The 25,808-nt window shown below is 38.4% G+C and overlaps 1 protein-coding gene across 1 annotated transcript in view; it reads left to right on the top strand.

The window, feature by feature from the left end:
* Positions 1 to 25,808, top strand: part of LOC139164791 (kinesin-like protein KIF13A) — a 72,402-nt gene that overhangs the window by 29,238 nt on the left and 17,356 nt on the right. The window contains exons 15-31 of the mRNA XM_070747332.1: positions 1,787 to 1,949; positions 2,950 to 3,090; positions 4,436 to 4,585; positions 6,757 to 6,921; positions 10,651 to 10,824; positions 14,182 to 14,333; positions 14,428 to 14,560; positions 14,656 to 14,802; positions 16,247 to 16,288; positions 18,329 to 18,428; positions 20,295 to 20,421; positions 21,639 to 21,694; positions 22,391 to 22,515; positions 23,080 to 23,256; positions 23,595 to 23,687; positions 24,018 to 24,170; positions 25,346 to 25,423. Coding sequence (XP_070603433.1) covers positions 1,787 to 1,949; positions 2,950 to 3,090; positions 4,436 to 4,585; positions 6,757 to 6,921; positions 10,651 to 10,824; positions 14,182 to 14,333; positions 14,428 to 14,560; positions 14,656 to 14,802; positions 16,247 to 16,288; positions 18,329 to 18,428; positions 20,295 to 20,421; positions 21,639 to 21,694; positions 22,391 to 22,515; positions 23,080 to 23,256; positions 23,595 to 23,687; positions 24,018 to 24,170; positions 25,346 to 25,423 — 2,176 coding nt within the window. The remainder of the gene's footprint in view (positions 1 to 1,786; positions 1,950 to 2,949; positions 3,091 to 4,435; positions 4,586 to 6,756; positions 6,922 to 10,650; positions 10,825 to 14,181; positions 14,334 to 14,427; positions 14,561 to 14,655; positions 14,803 to 16,246; positions 16,289 to 18,328; positions 18,429 to 20,294; positions 20,422 to 21,638; positions 21,695 to 22,390; positions 22,516 to 23,079; positions 23,257 to 23,594; positions 23,688 to 24,017; positions 24,171 to 25,345; positions 25,424 to 25,808) is intronic.

Genomic DNA, 25,808 nt, shown 5'->3' with positions numbered 1-25,808 from the left:
TTCCCCCATTGATTTCGCTTATCGAAAGCTGGCAGTGAAGGTCACAAATGGCAATGATCACATCATCAGATGGATGCTGCGATCATCATAATCGCGAGCCGGCTTTCAAGTGGCTGAATCATAATCATGTGACTGGAAGATGCTGTGATGGCTGCAACCTTGAGGAACAAGTCCTCTTGGTGAGAATTATCATACATTTGAATAGTAGCTATAGTAACTCGTTGCTGAGTTAGGCTTATTGTATTTCTATGGAGGTTTATTTATTTATTTATTTTGTCCAATACATAATGAAGGTTAATGAGATTAACCATGTGGTAATATATATCAAAGAGAGGGAAGGAAGGAAGGAAGGAAGGAAGGAAGGAAGGAAAGAAAGTATAGGAGTAAAGATATAAGAATAAAGTACAATACTGTACATCAATGGAGGATACAGGAGGAGATATAGAGATATATGAGTGGAAGAAAAGAAATATGAGATATAGGAGAGATAATTGGGCAGGGGATAGAAGGCACCTTAGTGCACTTATGCACAGTTCTCAGCCATTCAGGTCACGGTTGTGCCAAAAGTGTTTTTTTTTAAATGAACTGAACTTTCTTGATGTTTCTTGAAACTGAGGAAGCTTCTTGGATGAGAAGAAAAAATCCAGTTTCCTTTTTAAAGCCTACTGTACCATGTGGCTATTCCATACTAATGTTTACAATATGTTATCCTGGTTTGTGGGATAATCTGGAGAGACTTTTCTCATTTGAAATCATTGAATAAAAACAGATTAAATATTTGTTTAAAAATAGAAAATATCTTGATTTTATCAGAAGGCTCTAGTTTTCCCTGAACCTTTGTTCTTGTGTTATTTGTAAAATAATAAAATATGGAGTCTGTAGGCAATATTGCATAGTTAGGTTTGGTCCCATAAATCAACTAATCTAAATTCCAGCTTCCAGGAAAAATTAATTACAAATAATGTCTCTTAAAACATCTGTAAAGATAGATTAATTTATGCAATTGATTTGAATGTTTAATTATTAATGCTGAATATTTTAATGTTAGTACTACAGTGATCCCTCGAGTTTCGCGTCCTCGAGCATCGCGAAAGGGCTATATCGCGAGTTTTCAACCCGGAAGTAAACAACACCATCTGCGCATGCGTGCCCTTTTTTTCTATGGCCACGCATGCGTAGATGGTGGAGTTTCCCCAGCTGGGAAGCAATAAGAGCAACGGGGTGGGCGGGGGAAGGCCGGGTGGCGCGCGCGCGGGGGCCGCTTCCCAGCTGGGAAGCAATAAGAGCAACGGGGTGGGCGGGGGAAGGCCGGGCGGCGCGCGCGTGGGGGCCGCTTCCCAGCTGGGAAGCAATAAGAGCAACGGGGTGGGCGGGCGAAGGCCGGGCGGTGCGTGCGGACAAGCGGCAGCAGCGAGGCGGTGGGGAAACCCCAATCTTCGGCTCCTCGCTGCTGTGGTGGAAGTAAAAACACCATCTGCGCATGCGCAGATGGTGTTTTTACTTCCGCACCGCTACTTCGTGAAAAATCGATCGTCGCGTGGGGTCCTGGAACGGAACCCTCGCGATGATCGAGGGACCACTGTATTATGCTTTCCAGATGCATGATTATTCTAATCATGATAGATTCTATCAGAACTCTACATCTGGTGACTAAATTCATGGTTTTTCATGGAGAATTTATTAAAAATAATGTACTGGTCTCCTTAATAGTATTTTAAATAGTGTTTAGAAACTGGGTTTCTAAATTACATTTTTAAAATATATTTATGGCTTGTTTCCTTTGTAGGGATGAATTATTTCGACAAAGCTTGGCAAAACTTAGAGAACAAATAGTTAAAGCCAATGCATTAGTAAGGGAAGCGAACTTTTTAGCTGAAGAAATGAGCAAGCTAACAGATTATCAAGTCACACTTCAGATTCCTGCTGCTAACTTGAATGCCAATAGAAAGGTAAGAAAATTTACTATTTTATATATAATGTAAAAAAAAGTCCACAATCATTTTGCATTCAAGATAAAATTTAGAGGTCGATTTTTGTGCATGAGGTGAATAGAATGGGAATGGTTATAAACCCAGAATAAGCAGCTTCTTTCATTTTGTGACCTGTACATATCAATATAAATATTCACATATGTACTGCATTGTACTAAAGTATCCAGAGGTAATCAACAGTTGCACAAAATAAAACTAAGAACTTGTTGGTGATCATTATTACTTCACATTAGTTCACATTTGCTAAGATGAAGTCATGTATATACAGTGAGAGCACAGAACATTTCCATTAATGAATATGTCTGGAATACCCAGAATATAGAATCCTAACATACCGTAAAATGAGATAAAAGCTTTCATTTTGCATGTCCCTTTTTATATACAGGCAGATTCTGGTATGGTCATACAAAAAAGACTCTTAGAAAACTGCTGTATTTTGCCCACATGCTCAGCTCCCCTAACAAATAGCTGACTGTGATGTATTCAGTGAAGTGGATGTAACCATGAAAGATTATGCCAAAATAAAGGATTCTTTGTTGATTGCAATACATTCAGTAAGAAAGAATTGTATTCATGCATGAAATCTTAAAACTACATTTAACTACAGTAATTCCATGTGATTAACTTAAAAACAGATTTTCAAATATAACAAGAGGGGGAAAATGTATATTGAGCATCTGAGAAACATATAGTATATGTATTTTTAAAATGCATTTTACCACTGAGCTTTCATGTTTTAATACATTAATTTTAAGTATTAATATTAATGTTACATTATTGTTAAATATTTTGCTATTATGGTCATGTTACATTATTAAATATAAACAATTTGATCATCATTAATTACAAGAATTATTATTTTCCTATTGAGAATGTTTTCAGCGTTCATTCATGATTTTACATCACCAGAATATTTGAATGAATACTGTAAATAGAATGCTTGTGTTTTGTTATTCAGAGAGGAGCAATTGTCAGTGAACCAGCTATTCAGGTAAAAAGGAAAGGAAAAAGCACTCAGGTGTGGACCATTGAAAAGCTAGAAAACAAATTAATTGATATGAGAGAATTATATCAAGAATGGAAAGAGAGATTTCAGGAGGTATTTAACCATTTTCTCAATATGTGATTTATAAAAGTATGTGTGCAGAAAGCTCCCTGTCGTCTCCATTTCCTCATTAATTTTCGTTAGTTTATTCTGAACCAATTATGGCAAACCTAGGACATGCACATCAAAGGAGACTTGCACCACTACGTTTTGGGTGATGTGATACCCGACAAAAACTAATTTCAATAGCACACAACATTCTCATAATTTTCAGAAGTTGTGGTGGCTACATGAGAGTGAAACATGGTCTTGTGTAACTTGGGAAGTTGCACAGGAGTGGGGCATCCTTTCAGGATGGTTTTCATAGATTGCCAAGGATGCAGAAGAGCATCCTCTGGAGTTTCTTCAAGAACAAAGGCCATCTGCAACCATGGGAACCTCAGCTCGGCCCAGGTGCCTGTCACCATAAAGAGAACACTTCCTGCAAAGGGGCATGCAGCAAATCCTGGAGAATGCTGGGATGGCATGCAGCTGGTCCTGGGGAGCAATCATATTGTTCCACAAAATTCATATGCCTTGTTGTATGAGAGGCCTTTTTGAGTGGGAGTGGTGGCACCAGAACTGGTCAAAGCCTGGGACTTTGACTTCAGGCCCAGATTCTGTGGTACTGCTCAGTGCCGCTGTTCAGGGTAGTCTAAATAGTGCATGGGGGAAGATAATTGTTTCTATTTTGGGTGGGTGTGTGTGACATGCCAGCAGACTCAAATTAGATATTTTTGAAATTTTTGACACATCATGGCCAAAAGGTTCGCTATCACTGGCTTGGTTCAATATGCTAGTACTCTGAAATATAGTTAAAATTTCACTTATTTTTGTTGGGTATTATAAGATATATTGCCTGCTTAACAATAAGAAATAAGCATACAAATCTAATAAATTATTATTATTATTATTATTATTATTATTATTATTATTACTATTACTATTGCTATTGCTATTATTACTATTATGTTTTATTGTTACATTTACATTTCTATACTGGCAGTTAAAATGATCCTAATTACTACTTTGTGTGTCCCATATTTGGGAGAGAATAGAGATTGTTTGAAGTCTTTTATTATTTATGTTTTAAAGATAAATAAACTGTTGGTCCTTGAAATGTTTTATTTAAACTGATACTACCTTTGGTGCAAATAATGTGTATATTTCTGCTGTGATACGTAATATAATTATTACAATAAATAATGTTAAAAATGGAAATAATATTGTAATTGTTTACAATAAATGATATATATTTCAAAATACAGCTTATCATTTCCATGTTGAATCATTCTGGTAAGCCTTTGTATTTATATTTGTATTTCATGCCTTTGAAATTCATATTTTCTTTAAAAAATAGATGAAGAGACTCACAGGAAAAAGAGGTGATCCTTTCTATGAAGCCCAAGAAAATCACAATTTAATTGGCGTAGCAAATGTCTTTTTGGAGTGCCTTTTCTGTGATGTGAAGCTTCAGTATGCAGTACCAATAATTAGCCAGCAAGGAGAGGTAAGGCTTAATCTATAATAAATACAGTGTTCCCTCGATTTCAGCGGGTTCGAACATCGCGAAAAGTCTATACCACGGTTTTTCAAAAATATTAATTAAAAAATACTTTGTGGGTTTTCCCCCTATACCACGGTTTTTCCTGCCCGATGATGTCATATGTCATTGCCAAACTTTCATCTGCCTTTAATAAATATTTTTTTTAATAAACTTTAATAAATAAACATGGTGAGTAATAATCTAAATGGTTGCTAAGGGAATGGGAAATTGCACTTTAGGGATTTAAAGCGTTAAGGGATGGCTTGTGATACTGTTCATAGCCAAAAATAGTGTATTTACTTCCGCATCTCTACTTCGCGGAAATTCGACTTTCGCGGGCAGTCTCAGAATGCATCCCCCGCGAAAATCGAGGGAACACTGTACTGCACTTTGTTTGTGAAAGGAGTATCTTTGTTGCACATGTACATTCCTGCCCTTTCAGTTTTCTGGGGGGCCTTGAAGACTTGGCTCTTTCCCCAAGCATTGAGCAAGGATGGGGTTTTTGCTGGGAGACTTGTTTGGTTTGGTGTCTGGGGAAAAGGATACTTCTGGTTTGTGTCTTTGTTTCATGGATTGTTGTGAGCCACCAGGAATCGTTATATGAGATAGACAACCATATACATCCTGTGAATGATTGTCTTGACTGAATGAATGAATTGCAAATAATGGCTCGTGTTATGTATAGCACAGTTGGAATTGCCATCTGCTGCTTTCCTGTTTTTCTCTTTGTTTATTTGGTGCTGCTGCTGTTTTGCAGTCTCTATTAGCGATGGGTTGGAAAAGGCAGAGGATGTGGCTTAAAGGGAAAAAAATGCCAGACACACTAGATGATCTGTGGAGTGAAAGCCTGAGGAAAAGAAAAATCATCAGTTGATACCCACAAATAAAGAAGACATCTGTGGGACATATGGAGAAGAACTAAATTTCTTATGTTGACAAATAGTTTCTCTGCACAGTGTTCTAGTGTGTTTAATTTAAAGGTGATACCAATGAATGATATCTATAAAAAAGGATTTTCAAAATTATCATTTCTTTCAGAATATGTTAATTAATAATAGGTTTACATACGTCAAAATTAGATGAATAGCAATGGTGATGCTCCATCCACCCACCCACCTGGAATGCTTCTGAAGCATTGCGCATGCAAACCAATAGCAATGGGTTTTAGAACCCACAATTGGTGCAGAGTTATATACTGGGATGGTATATGTGACTTCCTCCTGTCTTCCAAGGTCATTCCCATACATATACAGTGGTACCTCATCTTACGAACGCCTCTTCTAACGAACTTTTTGAGATATGAACCCGGTGTTTAAGATTTTTTTGCCTCTTCTTCCGAACTATTTTCACCTTACGAACCCAAGCTGCTGCTGCTGGGATGAAGGGGTTTCTTCCCCCCACTTTTTTGAAGAAAGAAAAGGGAGGGGCGGCTTAGAGGGGGAAAGAGTTTGCATTTTAAAAAGTAGGAGAACAGCATGCTTGCACAGGCACTGAAAGGGTGTCTTTTTAAGAAAGAAAAGGGAGGGGCGGCTTGGAGGGGGAAAGAGTTTGCATTTTAAAAAGTAGAAGAACAGCGTGCTTGCACAGGCACTGAAAGGGTGTCTTTTGAAGAAAGAAAAGGGAGGGGCGCCCCCTTGCCTTTCTTCCTTCCCACTCACCCTTTAGCCTAGCCTTGTTTCTTCCACCCGCCCCCTTTAGCTGCTTCTCCCTGCCCTCTGTTCGCCTCCCTTCTAAAGTTTGGGATTTTCCTGAAGGATTTGCAAGCATTATTTGCTTTTACATTGATTCCTATGAGAAACATTGTTTCGTCTTATGAACTTTTCACCTTACGAACCTCCTCCTGGAACCACTTAAGTTCGTATGATGAGGTACCACTGTAAATCTTTGTAGTATAAGTTGATTATCAATGTTGTTTAAGAAGATTAGTATGTCAAACTTGAAAATATTATCTATATTCATTTCTTTATTCAATTGGTGAAGATACATATGATATATAATATATAAAATGCACACAGACACAACACACACACACACACACACACACACACACAGTGTGTGTATCTCATCTGCATTATTGATATTACATGTTAGGGACATCTTTAACATCTTAAGATACCCGTTTTTTTTTAATATAGGTGGTAGGCCGCCTGCATGTTGAAGTGATGCGTGCCACTGGTGCTGTCCCAGAACGTGTTATGGAAGGAGATGATTCTTCTGAAAACTCTAGTGAAAGTGGAAGCTTAGAAATCATGGATAATAATGGAGAAATTATTCACAGACCAAAAAAATTCACGTGCAGGGTAAGGGCTGCATCATCAATGCCAGATGGTTTTTAGGGGTATTTTTTTTAAAAAAAAATACAATTTGATAATTACACCATAAGAAATTGTTTCTGTTGTCAATATTTAGACCTTCACTTGAGTGACAATATTAAAACATTTGTCAGTGATGGTGAATCTTTTTTCCTTCAGGTGCCGAAACATGGGTGTGCACAGTATAATTCAATGTCTGGGGAGGGCAACAATGGTTTTCCACCTGTAGGCCCTCTGGAGGCTGGAAATGGCCCATTTCCTGACTTCCGGTGGGCCCAATAGCCCGTTTTTCGTACTTCCCAGGCTCCAGAGGCTTCCCCAGAGCCTGGAGAGATTGAAAATGCCCTCTCCCATCCCCAAAGGCCTCCCAGAAGCCGAAAATGCCCTCCCAGAACCTCCATATGAGCCAAAGATCGCCTTCCGGCACATGCGCACTGAAACTAAGCTAGGACAACATGCTAGCAGATATGCGTCCACATGCCACCTGTGGCTCGTGTGTCATCCCTGACATATATGATACATGAAGCCACTAGGAAAAGTTCTCAGGCAGTTCAGAGCTATACATCATTTATATGCTGATGTTACCAGGTGTATATCTTCACCTAGGCTTAGCAGCTGATAGTATCAAATGTCTTGACGGAATAGTTAGGGTTTGTGTGGACTAGGTAGGAAGAAACAAATAGGGATTTAATTCCGGCAAGATCAAATGGCTGTTGATCCTGGTCCGATTCCAAGATAGGCCAATCTTGAAGAAGCAACTTCAATTCAAGATGTTGGTGATTACTTACAATGTACAGCAACATAGAAAGGACACAGGAAGGATTCCAACCCTACAGGAAATAGGTGGAGTGGGACATTGGAAACAAGCCTTGTGTGCTTTCCTTTCTCTTGGAATGCTTGCTTCCCAAAGACACACTGGCTCCTTCCGTATTTATGCTCTAGAACAGAGGTCCCCAACCTTTTTTGCACCAGGGACCGGCTTTAAGCTAGACCAGTTTTCCATGGCCCGGTGGGGGGGGGGGGGCGCTAGCTGTCAGCGGCGCCGTAAAAGGGGCGATCAAGAGAGGAATGGGTGAATGAATGGACGGAGGGTGGGAAGGAAGGAAGGAAAGAGGGAAGGGACAGGAACAGAAGAAGGGTGCAAAGGAAGCAAGGAAAGGTGTGAAAGGGGAGAGTAAGAGAGGAAGGAGTGAAAGAAGGGAATGAGGGAGGAAAGAAGGGAGGAAGGAAAAGGAAAGCAAGAAATGGAGGGAGGAAAGGAAGGAAGGAAAGAAAGAAAGAAGGGGGGAAGGGACAGGAACAGAGGAAGGAAGCAAGGAAACTTATGAAAGGGGAGAGTAAGGGAAGAAGGTAGGAAGGAGAAAGAAAAGAAGAAATAGAGGAAGGGAAGGTAAAAGAGAGAAAGAAAAAGAGCAAGAAAGAAAGCAAGAAAGAGAAAGAAAGAAAGAAAGAAAGAAAGAAAGGCAACTTCAAAGAAAGGCTCACTGAGCATCTCTCACTCTCTCTCTCTTTCTATCCCTCTTTCTTTCTTTCTCTTCCTTTCTCTCTCTCCTCTTCCTTTATCTCCTCTCTCTCTCCCTCTCTCTTTCTCTCCCCCTCTCTCCCCTTTCCCTCTCTCTTTCTCTCTCTCCCTCTCTTGCTATCTCTCCCCCCTTTCCCTCTCTCTTTCTCTCTCTCCCTCTCTTGCTATCTCTCCCCCCTCTCCCTCTCTTTCTCTCTCTCTCTCCCTCTTTCTCTCTCTTCTCACTTTCTCTCTCTTTTCTTTCTGTCTCTTTTGCTTTCTCTCTCTCTCACTCTTTCTTGTTTTCTTTCTCACGCTCTTTCTGTCTCTTGTTCTCTCTCTTGCTATCTCTTTCTCCCCCCCTTTCTCTCACTCTCTCTTTCTCACTTTCTCTCTATCTTGCTGTCTGTTGCTATCACTCACTCTCGTTCTCCGTTCTTCTCAGCGGTGACGCGCGCACGCCCTGCCCGCCTCACCTTTGCGAGAGCACTTTCGCCCCGGGCTCTCAGCAAGGGGGTTGTAGGAGAGGTGGGGCCGGCGAAGGTGATATTCAATGTCGGGGGCGCACAGGCGGTTGCACGCGCTCCCTATCTCCCTGCTAGCCCACTCGGAATATTCAAAATAAGAAAAGCCTTCGCCGGCAAAGGTTTTTCTTATTTTGAATACTCCGAGTGGGCTAGCAGGGAGATAGGGAGCGCGTGCAACCGCCCGTGCGCCCCCAACATTGAAGACCTCCGCTGAGAAAAGCCTTTGCCGGCATTTCCTCTCGGCGTCAAGGAGGCGCAGCGGCGGGCGGAGAGAGGGAAGGGGGAGGCAGCGGCGTCCCTCCTGGCCTTGGCGGGCCGCCCGACCCTCCCCACCTCCTGCAAACGCGGCGGGCGGCGGGGGGAGAGCGAGGAGCCGGTTCCGGCGGGCGCGGGGCTTGGCTGGCTGGCGGGGGGAGCGCCGCTGGTGGTGTGGAAAGGCCGAGGGGGCCCTGGCGCCGCGGACCGGCTGAAAACCCCCAACGGCCCGGTGCCGGTCCGCGGACCGGCGGTTGGGGACCTCTGCTCTAGAAAGTACTGGTTTACTAGAGTTACATTTTCTGCAGTTAAATCTATATTCTAGCTATGCTGCTAACTGCCAGTTATATGGAAATTGTTAATAAGAGGTTTTCATATTGTTTTCTGTACTGATTGGTTGTATTCTGTGCTGAAGACCAGAGACAAATGGGTGGGGGAGAGATCTATGTCCAAAAGGCATCATTCCTTACGCCCCACCCCTGACCACAGCGCTGAAATAGAAAAAAGGCTTTGTCTCCTTTGTGATCAAATAGGTGGGATGGGGACATAATTGTTTTCTCTCTGCCACCAAGAAGAAAGGATTGAAAAATAAGTCTTAGGCCCTGAACTGAAAAAGGAAATCCATCTCAATGTGCAGGAAAAATTTCCCTCAGCTGCTTTGTCTGAGCAAATAGATAAAGTAGGGCTGGAAAAAATGAGTTTGTGAGTGAACATGCATGTTTTAACGGGGAGAATATTCATAGTTGCCTTACCTTCTGCTGGTATGCAGCCTCTAGCGACTTCCTCTGGGGTGAGCTCAAGTTCAGCTCCTTGATTGAAAATAATTCCCGATCCTATTCTTACAAGACTTTTCATTTCTTTCTCTTGGAGGTGTATTCATATTTCAACCAACACTTCCTCGGCTAGTTTTAGAAAAAGCTGCATGTTCTCTGGGCAAAAGAAACAAATAAAACCCCAAACTTCAATTTGAGAGATGTAAGGAGTCCATTTGTTTTAGGGATCATTTTAAACTGATTTAATTGATATGTAGTCAGTTGACCCTTTCACATACATCCCTTGCCATCTCTGTCTTTCTATTGCAGATTCATGCAGCAATTTGGGTTCTGTTTCAAAAAGTGTTTTGGAGCACAAGCAAAATAATTTTCTGCAGCTCCTTCAAAGCAGCTGCAGATGACAACTTGGGAGGGCAGCTGCATGGTTCTAGAAAAATAAATAAATGTAATAATTTGCAGAGAAGGGCCTTATCTGAATTGCAACGTGCCATAAGTACCTTTGGACCTACCCAACAACCTTTGGGATCAAAACTGTAGCACTGTGCTAATTAAGAATTATTTTTTTGCCATCAGAGACATATTTCTGCATTTTTGTAACTAAATACTTGTTTACAAATGTAAATACTTTGGTTTATTGAATTAATGTTTCATACTTGTTCAGGTAAAAATCAAAGAAGCAACAGGACTACCACCGAATCTTTCAAACTTTGTCTTCTGTCAATATATCTTCTGGGATCAGTATGAACCAACTGTTGCAGCACCAGTTGTAGATCCAGATGTGCCTTCACCTGTGGGCAAAGATGTCCAATTTACAGTGATTTTCTCTCATTGTAGGGTAATTATTTTTCTCTTTAGACTATCATGGTTACATTTTTGACTTCCGTGTAGCATATACACTCTAGGATAAAAAGATCTGAGTTAGCCCAGTTTTGTAAATGCAAAAATCTTATAAAAAGGTTTTTATTCTTATAAAAAACATGAAGAATGCAAATTGTTTAGTATCTATTTGCAAGCCCAGTTCATTTAATTGTCAACATCAAACTAAGAGTAGTTTCTTAAAAGCAAGTACTGTACATACAATGAGCATTGCTTTAGCAGTACTGTATATGTACTTTTGTTTTTAAGATGAAGAGTTCTCTTTGGCAGTTTTAAGAGAAGACTATGCAAAAAAAATTATTTCAGAGAATAGCTCATTTTTCTGCCTATTTAAAGTTAATAATACACTTTTGGGACTGCCTGTATTATAATTGATTCTATAATTGATTCCCCAAACCCCCAACACTTTACCCTTAGATTATCTACAGTTGACCTATCCAGATTCCTAAGAGGTCAGTAAGGGGCGAGTACAAGTGCACTAGAGTGCCTTCCGTCCCCTGTCCTATTGCTCTCCTATATCTCCTATACCTTTCTTCTATTCCTATATCTCTTCTTCTATTCTTTCATTGATATGTTCTATTACTATACCTTCTTTTCTATTATTTCTTAGATATATTTTACTATGAGTATCTCCTCTATAACCTTCATCATGTATTTTACTATGTGTATATAGATATATACCCACTAAAACCCTCATTGTGTATTGGACAAAATTAAATAAATAAAATAAATAAATGTGTTTCCCTAGGCAGGCATCTAGAAATTTAATCAATTGTTGATTTTATTAAACCACCATAAACTATAAACTATTACATATATCGAACAGAGACATTGTGAATTGTGCTTCTGGTAGGAATTCCTACAGATAGTTCTTGATTTACAGCAGCGTTTTTTGACTGTAATTTTCATCATTAAGTAATGGGTTGTAAAGCATGACCATGTTGCTTAGCAACAGCACTCTCTTCCATCCTGGTTGACATCATTAACTGAATCCCACGGTTGTTAGGTGAGGCAAGGGAGACGCAGGTAAGGGAGGGTGTGCAGGGGTGAATGAATGCAGCACAACAGAGAGGTGGGGGAGGGTGCCTAGGTGGGGAAGATTTATCCCAGGTGTTTCTGACCTTCCCTGATGGCTTTCCAGTTGACTTTCTGAGGAACCAGCAGGGAAGATCGTAAGTGATGGTTTTGGGGTGCTGTGGCTGGTTGCCAGTGGAAACAGGTTGCCAAACATCCAGATCGCAATCTCATGACACGAGGGTGCTGGAATAGCTGTAACTCTAAGGGCCATCATAACTTTGAATGGTTGCTGAACTAATGGTCATAGGTCAAGGACTAACTGTAGGATCATTTAAACGTCAGAGAAAACTAATGGAAAAAGGAAGTTTTAAGAGAAGTGAGAAGCCGTTTTCTTTTGAACAGTTGGTATCAGAGAGGATAAACATGAATCCAATGTATTGATTTGGCTTACATCTAGAAACACAGAAACATAGAAACATAGAAGACTGACGGCAGAAAAAGACCTCATGGTCCATCTAGTCTGCCCTTATACTATTACCTGTATTTTATCTTACAATGGATATATGTTTATCCCAGGCATGTTTAAATTCAGTTACTGTGGATTTGCCAACCACGTCTGCTGGAAGTTTGTTCCAAGGATCTACTACTCTTTCAGTAAAATAATATTTTCTCATGTTGCTTTTGATCTTTCCCCCAACTAACTTCAGATTGTGTCCCCTTGTTCTTCTGTTCACTTTCCTATTAAAAACACTTCCCTCCTGAACCTTATTTAACCCTTTGACATATGTAAATGTTTCGATCATGTCCCCCCTTTTCCTTCTGTCCTCCAGACTATACAGATTGAGTTCATTAAGTCTTTCCTGATACGTTTTATGCTTAAGACCTTCCACCATTCTTGTAGCCCGTCTTTGGACCCGTTCAATTTTGTCAATATCTTTTTGTAGGTGAGGTCTCCAGAACTGAACTCAGTACTCCAAATGTCTCACCAGTGCTCTATACAAGGGGATCACAATCTCCCTCTTCCTGCTTGTTATACCTCTAGCTCAAAAAAGCTTTTCTCAATGTTCAGTTAGCTTTAAACATATGCAATTAATATAAAATAATTAGTGTAGGGAACTAATTTGGTGCAGAGGTTAAAGGCAGCTTGCTATAAAACAGGAGGACATTCTCTTTCGGCCTCAGTATGAAACCAACTGAGGATCCTTGGACCGCACGCTCGTTCCCAACCCTGGGAAGAAGGCAGTGGCAAACCACTTCCGATTTTTTAAAAAGATAAATGCAGGGATTAATTAGTACAGCCAGAGAATCAAAGGCACAAACACAAACACTTTTAGCTAAAATCAACAGAACCAATGAAAACCACATTAACATTAAAAGCAGAAAAAAATTACATATTATTATGTAATTAATCTTATAATAATATAATTTAAAAGGTAATGTAAGTAACCTGGTAATTTATAAATTAAAGTTTATGGGAGGGAGGTAATAGAGAGCAATCCTTTTAAGTTCAGCCTTGTCATTCCGAGGTACAAAATATATTGTATACACTACTTATAAAAACTGGTTTTCAATTATTTGTGAAAATATTTTATTGTTATAAAATAAAAATCTGTTAACTATATCCTGTAACCTGCATGCTACAGCATGTTGGGTGCAGATAGAAACATAGAAACATAGAAGACTGACGGCAGAAAAAGACCTCATGATCCATCTAGTCTGCCCTTATACTATTTCCTGTATTTTTATCTTAGGATGGATATATGTTTATCCCAGGCATGTTTAAATTCAGTTACTGTGGATTTACCAATCACGTCTGCTGGAAGTTTGTTCCAAGGATCTACTACTCTTTCAGTAAAATAATATTTTCTCATGTTGCTTTTGATCTTTCCCCCAACTAACTTCAGATTGTGTCCCCTTGTTCTTGTGTCCACTTTCCTATTAAAAACACTTCCCTCCTGAACCTTATTTAACCCTTTGACATATTTAAATGTTTCGATCATGTCCCCCCTTGTCCTCCAGACTATACATTAAGTCTTTCCTGATACGTTTTATGCTTAAGACCTTCCACCATTCTTGTAGCCTGTCTTTGGACCCGTTCAATTTTGTCAATATCTTTTTGTAGGTGAGGTCTCCAGAACTGAACACAGATGAATTGATTCATGAAATTATCCATACAATTTTAGCTGTATTTTTCTCTACATTTGCAATCCAGTTTGAGTCTGGGAATTTGATGTATTTCTTCTTTACCATACAGAGCATACATTATTTTTTCTGTGGTCAATGTTCCCATTTTTTTTAGGATTATGTGGTGAATGTAACAGAGGAATTTCTGGAGTTCATTGCAGACGGAGCTCTTGCTATTGAGGTCTGGGGTCACAGATGTGCTGGAAATGGGACCTCCATATGGGAAGTCGATTCTCTTCGTGCAAAATCTAGGACCTTGAGAGACAGGTATTACATTATCCTTGAACCTTAATCAGGAATTAGTAATTTTGAGGCTCTTGAAAAGTATATTTGTTGATTTTTTTTTTTTACATGTTTTTAGGTGGAATGAAGTAACACGTCAATTAGAAATGTGGGTTTCAATTCAAGAACTAAATGAAATTGGTGATTATGCAGCTGTGGAGCTTCACCAGGCAAAAGATGTAAACACAGGAGGAATTTTCCAGCTTAGACAGGTACAGTGGATGGGATTTTTTCCTCTAAAAAATAATGCTAGTGTATTAGTATATATTTTATATTACTTCCCCTCTCCCTTTCCTTAATTGCACAGGGTCATTCTCGTAGGCTTCAGGTGGGAGTTAAACCAGTGCAACACTCAGGAACATTGCCGCTTATGGTTGAAGCTATTCTGTCCATTTCCATTGGCTGTGTGACTGCTAGATCAACCAAATTGCAACGGGGATTAGACAGTTACCAGGTAGGCCTGTTAAATATTGAAATATTAAAAGCATGGTGTAGATTTAGTGTTTCAGTGGTGGCATGTAACGTAGCTGTCAACTTGACATGCTTTCTCAAAGTTTATATATTGTAACTCATAAACGAAACATTGTATCAATATTAGAATGAGTACTTTGTTTTTTGTTTTTAAAAAAAATATTTTTATTAAATTGCATAGACAAACATGACATACATATCATGCAACACTTAGTGGAGCTACAGTCGCTCCGCTCAGAGTAAAAGTCATCTTTATATTTAAGCATTTTTTTTAAATGAAAAGAAAAAAATCTTGTCGTTGTTTAACATCGTGTATAAAATACTTAAAAATATCAATTATAAAGTGGTAAATAAGAACACATCTAAAATATTTAGCAACATATGTAAAAGTTTTAAAATTCTAACTAGAATGAGTACTTTGTACACCACTTCCTTCTGACTCACTTAGGATCTTTGGTTCATTTTAAGATCAGCAGTTCTTTATTAGAAGATATGAAAAGGATAAATAGGCAAGCCTTGGAGACAGTATAGAAGAAATATATGTGCCAGCCAAACTAAAGTCATGGGCTCTTGATATTCCAAGTCTTTCTCCCTCCCTCCCTCCCTTTCTCTCTTTCACATATCTCAAAACTAAGTGATACTGTTCATGTGATTTCTGTCCCCCATTTAAATAACTTGGTGATTTGTAGCTATTTTGAACTAAAACTCTCTTGAGTTTCTGATCATAGGACAGACTGGCTGGGTTTTTTGAAAGTTTACCTCCAAACACTTGCAAAAGAACTGGTTTTTAATGGGAATAATTTATTCTATGTTTGAGTTAGGAGAAACTCAGTTTTGAATAAAAGTTTTAACTAATCCTACAGAATAGTTATGAAGATAAAATGGATGAAGAAATATTTGTGTTACTGAAAGCTCCTTAGAAGAAAAATAAACTCTACATGAAACAGATAAATCATTCTACCTTTCTAAGTAAATCTAGCTTACATTTTTTAACCCATCTTTCTTTGATGAGTTTCTCACTGTAGTAATACTACTACCTTTAGATTGCATATGCTATCCCATAGTATGCCAAATAAAAATAACAGTAAATGCTCAGGTAAATAGGCTAAATGTGGTATGCAACACATATGATTCCAGTTTCTGTGCTAGGGGTTCCCAATCTTGGCAACTTTAAAAGTGTATGGAATTCGATTCCCAGAATATCTCAGCCAGCATTGGTAGAAGCCTGATCTCCCATAACTTTATTCTGTATATAAGAGAAGAGAGACACTTGATTGCTTCCTTGAGCAGTGTTAGTCAACTACTGAAGCTAATTTGGTTGGGTGTGTTTGTGTCAAAATCTTTGTTGCATGTATCTTGCATTTGTTGAGGTGTGTTACCAATAATGCATGTTCTATGTGTTTATAAAGCTTATTTTTTTCCATCAGAAAGGAGATGATGATGATGATGGTGATATGGATAGTTATCAGGTATTGCTGCTGTTGCTATTAAATCACATGGCATGGGGCACAGCTAATGCTAATTGTCATCAAAGCATTTCTACAATAGTAGCACAAACCGTACTAGCTTTTGAAATACTATCTGGCTTTAAGGACTTTTTCAATTATTTAGATTAAATTTGACCATAAACTATATTGTTGCACTTGACATCTATAACTATCAATACACCATACACTTGTATTTGTTTATGGAAAATGCTTTTAGGTAAAAATTCTGTGTTAAAAACTGTGTTAAAATTCTCTTAATGACTAAAATAAATGCAATAGGCTGAAAGATAATACCTGTAGGTGCCTCTTTTAATAGATAAAAACCATGAATTATTGTAAAGTAAAACACTTGCCTGAGAAATTTTTATACATTGATGGAGTTCAGGCAAACAGCACTGGCTTCCTAAAGAAGGTTGCCTATATAATCTAACCAAAACTCAATAATATTTTCAACCATCTCCAGCACAACTTAGAATATTTCTTGCACAAAGTTGAAAGCTTTTTAAATGTATGAATAGTTACATTTTTAATCTCTTACAAAATCCTATTAGATTTTCAAATACAATGATCATTGAGAATTTATTGTTGTGCAAATGTAATTTTTAGTCTAACCTAACTTTTTAAAAATATCTATGAATGCTTCTTTCCTAATAATAGCCTGTAAGGGTCTTCAGAATTAAATAATACATGTTAAGGCAAAACTAATAAGAGTTTTTTAACTTTTAAGAAGCAGCAGAATTAGCCCACGTATTAGTTTCAGCATACATTAAAATAATTTAACAGATTGTACAGTGAGTTCTTATGGAAACTTAACTTGAACTACTTGTAAATCTTTATACTCTATCATGTATCACCTGGATCCAATTTAAGGGATCATCTGGATCCAATTTAAAGGGTTTATAGGTAATGAGACCAGAACCCCATTCTCTTTCTCTAGTGCAAAGTATTGATAAATTTCTGCAGGCCTTTCCCTAGTCAATCCTCTCTGATTAGATGTATTCCTGATTCTAAACTGGATTGAAGGGAAGGTGCAGGGGTGACATTCAAATTTCCCCCCTACCGGTTCTTTGAGTGTGGCTTGGTGGATGTGGCCAAGCCATGCTTACCAAGCCACGTCCACAGAACTGACGGAAAAGTTCGGCCAAGACTTCTAGCATTCAAACTGACTGTTTCTTGCCTCCTTCTCATGTTTGCTCTGTGTGTACGAGCCTGAGAAGGAATGAGTGGGAGGGGTGGGGCGGGACAAGGCGGGGTCCGTCAGTGGTGTGATTTACCGGTTCTCCATACTGCACATAATGCCTCCACTGGTTCTATAGAACCTGTCCAAACCTGTTGAATTTCACCCCTGGGAAGGTGACTTCAGGGTCAGCTCATGGGAAGGTAAATTAAAGCAGGCAAAAGTTATATACTCCCCCCCATTCCTGTTTTATTTGCATAGAGCCAAGTTTAAATACACAACCAATCTGCTCTCACAACTATGTAGTTTGAGCCCAAATTAGCTACTAATGTGCTTCAAGCTGCTTAGAGTGCTTCTTGATAATGTATGCTAAGGAACAGAAGAAACATTCCAGTAATGTCAAAAAGCATGAATGACTGCATGGTTTTTGGTTTTGCATGGGGATAGTTTAGTTGCATTGGTAAGAGCAAAATATGAAAGAATCAATGCAGTTTTAAGGATTATTATACTGATTTAATCAGCACTTCCTTAGGCTATTAAATAATTTGTTGACTGCTGCATTACTTTCCTGCTTAGATTGAAATCACAAAAATAATAAATTTGAAATAAAGAAATATTTCTACGAAAAATCTGGTGCGTTTTCTAGCTTTTCTTTCTCTCTGCTATTTGCAATTTGGGTCAGCTTGCCTTTTGGGGCAATTTATTGTGAATTGTTGTAACTGAAGTATTTATTCTTCCCCGTATCAATAAGAAAAATGATTAAGTTATCTTCTCCAATCAAACTTGAAGCTGCAGAGAATTAAATCTGTATATTATCATTTCAGATATTTGCTTTTCTCCACTAGGAGGAAGATTTGAACTGCGTGAGGGAGAAGTGGTCGGAAGCACTAATCAAACGCAAAGAGTACTTAGAGGAGCAAATTAAAAAAATCAACAACAAGCAAGGTTTGTGAACCTTGTGACTTAACTTCCTTGATAACCGTTTATGGTTGTTTGCAGATAGTGCATAGTATTATCATGGCCTCCTAATATTATTTTCATATTTGAAAATTTCTGTATTTTTGGAGTATAAGACGCACCTAGATTTTAGAGGAGGAAAACACAGAAAAAAGTATTCCGAACCAAATGGTGTAGTAATATATTATTTAATAAAATACCAGTATAGCAGAATGTTTTTTACAACTATGTATACTTTTTACAAAGTTCAAACCTCACAGCTTTAAGACCAATGGACTTCAACTCCCAGAATTCCTCCTCCAGTCATGCTAATGGGGAAATTGGAAGGCAAAACCATCTCAATTTTTGCAAAAATGGCCTGTTTTTTGCGCCCCCCCCCTCTTCTTTTTTTTTTTTTACAAAAATGGCATGCAGAGGGTTTGGGAAGCCTGCAGAGTGTTCCTAGGGGATGGGGAAAGCAAAAATGCCCTTGTTTTTGCAAAAATCGGGCAATTTTTCTCCCCCTTTTGCTTTTGCCTTCCACCCCCCCCCCAAGAGCACTCTGTAGGCGTCCCAAACGCTCTGTGCACCCAATTTTTGCAAAAAAAAAAGGGCTAATTTTTCACAAAAATGGGACATGGGGCTTCAGGAGGCCAAAAATTGCTGTATTCGGTGTATAAAACACACCGACATTTCCACTCTTTTTTGGGGAGCAAAATGATTATACTCCAAAAAATACGGTATACAGTTCAAAAAGAACTTTTAATATGGCAACTATGATGCTATTTAGTTCATTAGAAAGTGAAACAGGATAGCTACTTCAGTAACAGTCATTATCATCATCTTCATCAGAGTTGGAAGGGACCTTGAAGATCTTCTAGTCCAACCCCCTGTTCAAGCAGGAAACTTTATACCAGTGCAGACAAAATGGATGTCCAGTCTCTTCTTAAAAGCTTTCAGTGATATAGAGCACCCACAACCGCTGAAGGCAAGCCATTCCACTGGTGGATTGTGTTCACTGTCAGGAAATTTCCCTTAGTTCTAGGTTGCTTCTCTCCTTGGTTAATTTCCATCCATTGTTTTGTGTTCTTGGTGCTTTGGAATGTAGCTTTACCCCTCTTCTTTGTGGCAGCCCCTCAAATATTGGAACACTGCTATCATGTCACCCCTAATCCTTCTTTTAATTATATTTTTCTAGGACAGTGATGGCGAACCCATGGCACGGGGGCTAGAGGTGGCACACGGAGCCATATCTGCTGGCACATGAGCTGTTGCCCTAGCTCAGCTCCAAGGTGCATGTGTGTGCCGACCAGCTGATTTTTGGCTCATACATAGTCTTTGGGAGGACATTTTTGGCTTCCAGAGAGCCTCTGGGGGGGTGAGGGAGGGCATTTTTACTTTCCCTAGGCTCCAGGGAAGCCTTTGGAACTTGAGAAAGGTGAAAGACAAGCCTACTGGACCCACCAGAATTTGGGAGACAGACCATTTCTGGCCTCCATAGGACCTCTCGGCGGGGGGCGGGAACTGTTTTCACTCTCCCCAAGCTTTAAATTATGGGTGTGGGCACTCGTGCAACAGTGTGTGCCCATGCTCTTTTACCACCCAAAAGAGAAAAGGTTCGCCATCACTATTCTAGGGCAACCAACAATTCCTGCAACCATTTTTCATATGTTTTAGCCTCCAGCCCCCTAACCATCTTTTTTGCTATTCTCTGCACCTTTTTCATGGGTTCTGTTAGAGCTGAGTTTTGTCCACGCTTAATTTAAAAATAATCAGCCGTATCTTCCTCCACAATATTGAATATAGTGTTATCTTTAAAATGTTGCCTCTAATATGCTGTCTCTTGCCTTCTCTATGTGTTTCTTTGCATTATAGAGAAAACAGATGACGGCATTGAAAGGGAAGCCAGGCTTGTAGAACAATGGGTGGGACTTACAGAGGAGAGAAATGCTGTACTGGTCCCAGCACCAAACAGTGGTATTCCGGGTGCTCCTGCAAACTGGTAGGTGGAGAGAATGACTGCATCCCATTGCACATTCAATATAAAAAAAAGTTTAAGTATCGAAATTAGTATCGAAATGTGGGGATAGGAGGTTTCTGTTTTACAATGCATGTGGGACTTTTTTTTTTAATGTTCCATGTTATATCCCATCAAGCTGATACTCTGAGAAAAGTTAGCAACATAAAGCAATGCAAACACAAACAGAAGCAACCCAATTACAATAGGCTAATATATCATCATATAATAAAGAATAATTTGTTTGATCTTTAGTTCTCTGTTTTCTAGTAGTGCACTTAGGCACATTGAAGTTTTTTAGTGCTTATCTTTGGAATAGTTTTTTCAAGTCTGATTGTAATAGAAATTTGGGGGAAATTAAAAAAATTAAACTAATTTAGTATATTTAATTAATTACTTCTTCACCAGCTTAGTACAGTAGTTATAAATTTAGATTTATTATACTTTGTCATTCAGGCCAGTGTGATATAAGATGTTGGACTAGAATTTGGGAATTTCAGTCCTGAATGGCTTTGGCTAATCACACTCTCAGTCCAACCTATTTTACAGGCTTGTTATGTGATAAAATAAAAGGAGCCAACATCTCTTGGGTGAGACGGAGACCTTAATTTATTTTGAGACAAACAGTAATGGGTTCATCCAGATGATTTAATTTCTGCCCTGTCTTTCATCCAGTAATTGAAGATGACAGCAATTTCTACATATAATGTTGATGAATGCAGACATGTATTCTTTGAGTTATTGTGAAATCTTATATCAGGCTGCCCATTAGGTGGCACAAGGCACTAAAAATATTAATCAGTGCTGCATGCCCTAATTTGGTGGCAAGGGGGGTGGGGGCAGTTCTAAACTCTGGGGGAGCTGGTTCCAGAGGGTCGGGGCCACCACAGAGAAGGCTCTTCCCCTGGGTCCCACCAAACGACATTGTTTAGTCGACGGGACCCAGAGAAGGCCAACTCTGTGGGACCTAACCAGTCGCTGGGATTCGTGCAGCAGAAGGCGGTCCCAGAGATATTCTGGTCCGGTGCCATGAAGGGCTTTATAGGTCATAACCAACACTTTGAATTGGGTCCAAGAACACCCCCTGGATGAGGGTCTGAACCATTGCCACTTTCATAACCCAGGAGACCTTTAATTTACCATTAAAATATCAATGCATATTATGATTCAATCTATTGATTGATATATTTCTTTATTATTAGGATCCCACCTCCTGGAATGGAAACACATGTCCCTGTACTTTTTCTTGATTTAAATGGTAAGCTCCATCTTGGTATTCATGATACAGGACTGAATTTATGATAAGGTTTAGTGCTGCATAGAAAATAGTAAGTTTTCAACTGGACCTTGGACTTGAAGTGACTTTCGGCAAGTACAGCATTTGTTGAATGTATTGAGAATAGTCCAGTCTTGGGCAATGAAATCCCTTTAAGTTGTGGAAAGATATACTTAGGGACCTTAATAAAAATATTGGCTATCTATATATCTTTCTGTTGAGGCAGTGCAGTGAAATAAATAAAAAATAATTATGGAACATAATAAAAAATACAAATCTGTTTAAAAATGCATATAGATTTTCAGCTTCTTCATAAAGGTGGGTGATAAATTAAGCAAGAACCTGGCTGTTGTTAAAGACAAATATTCTGCTATATTTAGTTGGAACTTGGAGGTGAAACATGGAAGGATTATTATAGACTTTTGAATGAAGTTTTATCAGATATCATAATACATTTAAATCACTCTTAAAATCACTTGAATACTCCTCTATCAGCAATTGTCTACATTTCAGCTGTTGATATTAATTGCTGATCAAGCAGAAATCTATTTCTGAGCAATGTAATTTGTATTTAGGATTTATGTTATGTTTTTTTCTGTGGTATTATAGTTCTACCCACATGATCCTGGGTAGAATTTAAAATTAGTCCTGCCTTAACTTCATTTTCTTTGTTGGTAGCTGATGATCTTAGTGCCAACGAACAGCTAATAGGTCCACATGCATCAGGAGTGAATTCAATACTACCAAAGGAGCATGGAAGTCAGTTTTTTTATTTGCCGATAATAAAACACAATAAGGATGAGGTAAATAGATTTATGGTTACTCTGGTTCTATTATTCACTATTTCTCGCATTTTATTGAACAACTGTGCCAAATGTTTCCTTTAGAATTGTGTTATGTTTAGACTTATTCCTCAAGAATAAGGTTTTTAACTTGTATTATTGTAACCCTTTTGTTGATTGATTGGTTGAATGAATGAATATTAAATTATTAGTTTCAGTTCTTAGACATCTGATTGACTACTATGGTAAATGGAGGAAATTGGGATTTTGCAGTAACCTTCCCTGGAGTAAGGAGGGAATGGAGATTTTATAGTATCCTTCCCCTGCCACACCCACCAAGCCATGCCCACAGAACTGGTAGTAAAACGTTTTGAATCCTATCAGTTGTTAGATGCATCATTATGAATTTTAGCACCAGCCCCCTCTTAACTTTAAAATAGGGTATTGTTATAGTCTTCTGTTAGATGTTTCAGTGCACACCTCATTATCTAGGATATATAATTTTTTCAAGAAAAGGTACACTTCGGATCCACGTAGAAGTAAGGTGGGTTTTCTATTTCGCCTTCAACCAAAATATCCCTTTAGATTTCAGCCACTGCATCCTGGGACTCTTCTGTACATGATTCAGTTCACCTAAACAGAGTAACACCTCAAAATGAGAGAATATATTTGATTCTCAAGATTACAGTCCAACTCAGCCATCCTGCTGCAATGGAATTAGTATTACGTAAAAGGATTGCTGCTAATATTTATAATAAGCAGGTAAGTGATGTCTTATATATCCTATGCCATTTCCCATCATGCATTTTTAACATTATAGTTAAAATCAATCCATTCTTGAAAAGTTTAAAAGGGCTTGATTATCATGCTTAACTGTTTTATCACTTACTAGACACATTCTAATTTAGTTTTGCAATTTGAAAGCTTTTCACATGGACTTAAATAATAGGTGTGTGTTGAACCATATTAAGAAAAACCCTCATTTTTTCTAAAAGTTCATATATGTGCTGTGACTGAAATAGATTTTAGAATATATATTCAATGTATTTGATATAATAGTTTAGAGAATTTGCTCACTGGTGGTTTAATTCTTTCCGTAGAGTTTTACCCAGAGTCTCAAACGAAGAATATCTCTAAAAAATATATGGTACGCTTGTGGTGTGACCTATGAAATAGTATCCAACATACCAAAGGTATGTTTTACTATGAGTATCTCCTCTGTAACCTTCATCATGTATTTTACTATGTGTGTGTGTGTATATATATATATACCCACTAAAACTCTCATTGTGTATTGGACAAAATAAATAGATAGATAGCTAGATAGATAGATAGATAGATAGATAGATAGATAGATAGATAGATAGATAGATAGATAGATAGATAGATATGACTGTGCTCCTATCCATAAAATGGAATACCTAATTGTTTTTTTCGTATTAAGTCATTTTGACATGAACCGTCTAACAGACTGAACTACGTAAGGTTGGAATCCTGCATTAAACCTAAATTTTAATTTTTAGGCCACAGAAGAAATTGAGGACCGAGAGACACTAGCTCTGATGGCAGCCAGAAATGAAAACGAGGGAACCTCTGATGGTGAAACATACATTGAAAAATATATACGTGGGGTATTACAAGTGGAGAATATTTTGACTCTTGAACGTCTGAGACAGGTGAATAGCAAAAAAGCTTATTGCATTTGGTTGTTAGGTATGCAATATCTATGAGGTATGAGGGGGTACTTGAATCTGAATAAGAAAAGGTCAAGAGCTCAAGGTAAAGAATCACTCATATTTGAGATAGGCCTGGGCATGCTGTTGGAGCCGCCTTACTCAAACATGCTTTTTAAAGGGAGTGAATGGCTACCATGTGAACCAGGATAAGATACGATTTCATTGAAGGAGATGTCAACAGGTATGGCATGCCTACACATGAGCCCTCCAAAACATTGTTTCTTCATCTGATCTGAAGCGCCTCGCATCCTGAATGTATCCTTAATATTGCCGTTACTCTATGGTATTACAGGTAGTCCTCGACTTACAACCACAACTGAGCCCAAAATTTTCTGTTGCTAAGTGAGATATTTGTTAAGTGAGTTTTGCCCCACTTTGTGACATTTTCCTGCCATGTTGCTTCTGATGACTGCCATCTGCCTGCAATTTTGCAGTTTGGATCACACCAGGCTCAAGATTGACTTAGCCTTCCATCCTTCCAAGGTTGGTCAAATGAGGACCCAGTGCTGTTGCTATTTGTTAAGTGAATCCCTGCAGTTGTTAAATTAGTAACATCCCCATTGACCTTGCTTGTCAGAAGGTTGCAAAAGTTGATCACATAATTCCGGGACATTGAAACAATTGTAAATATGAACCAATTGTCAAGTATCTGAATTTTGACCATGGGAATGCTGCAACAGTCAGAAATGGTTGTATACAAATCTATACAAAAGATTTTGTATACAATCTATACAAAAGATTATATTAATCATTTTTTCCCAGTGCCATTATAACTATCACTAAATGAACTGTTGTAAGTCGAGGACTACCTGTAGATGACAGATCACCTTAAAAAGTTACTTTTGGAAATATATTTTAAAGGGATGACCAGTCCTTGCTACATCTTGAGGTAATAAAAATGCTTATCACTGGATATGCAACAGCAAAGAAAGAACATACTATAAATAAATAAAGTTCCTATTTATCCTGAAATATGATCTATGTTGCAATCTCAGTATATACTGAGAATGGAGCCTTGTTTCTAAATAGATACATAGGTATACAATATTGTTTGTTAGTTGCCTACCTCTATTAAAGTAAGTAGAGTTCAGTGTGTTCCTTCTATTTTAACACAGGCAGTCACGGTTAAAGAAGCTCTTTCTGCTAAGACTCGACACCTACAAAGGAGTATTAGCACACCAAATGTTCACAATGTAAGATAATCTTCTAAGATGTTGCACTCCCATATTACTATGTTATAATTAATGTCATAGCAAAATGTGTACAAATTTCAGATAGTGTAATAAGTGGGAATTTTCTGCAATACAAAATGTAGCAATTTCTGCTAGTTTGTTTGGGGCATTTTATTTATTTATTTACTCACTTTTAAATCTGCCCAATCCGCAGAGCAACTAAAGATGGCTTACAGAGGATTAAAAATACATTGTAATAATAAGGAAAAAAAACAAAACATAAAGCATCTACTCACAAGAAAGAGAGGAACTTTAGTTACATCTCATCCAGCTGGTCCACAAACTGCCCCCACCCAATATCTGCAAGCTTTTTGAAGCCATTCTGAATTACAACAGGGTTGGGATA

Source organism: Erythrolamprus reginae, chromosome 3 (assembly GCF_031021105.1).
Source record: "Erythrolamprus reginae isolate rEryReg1 chromosome 3, rEryReg1.hap1, whole genome shotgun sequence".
NCBI classification, from domain to species: domain Eukaryota; kingdom Metazoa; phylum Chordata; class Lepidosauria; order Squamata; family Dipsadidae; genus Erythrolamprus; species Erythrolamprus reginae.
Note: the sequence above shows the minus strand (reverse complement) of the source record. Positions and strands in the feature narration are given on the sequence as shown.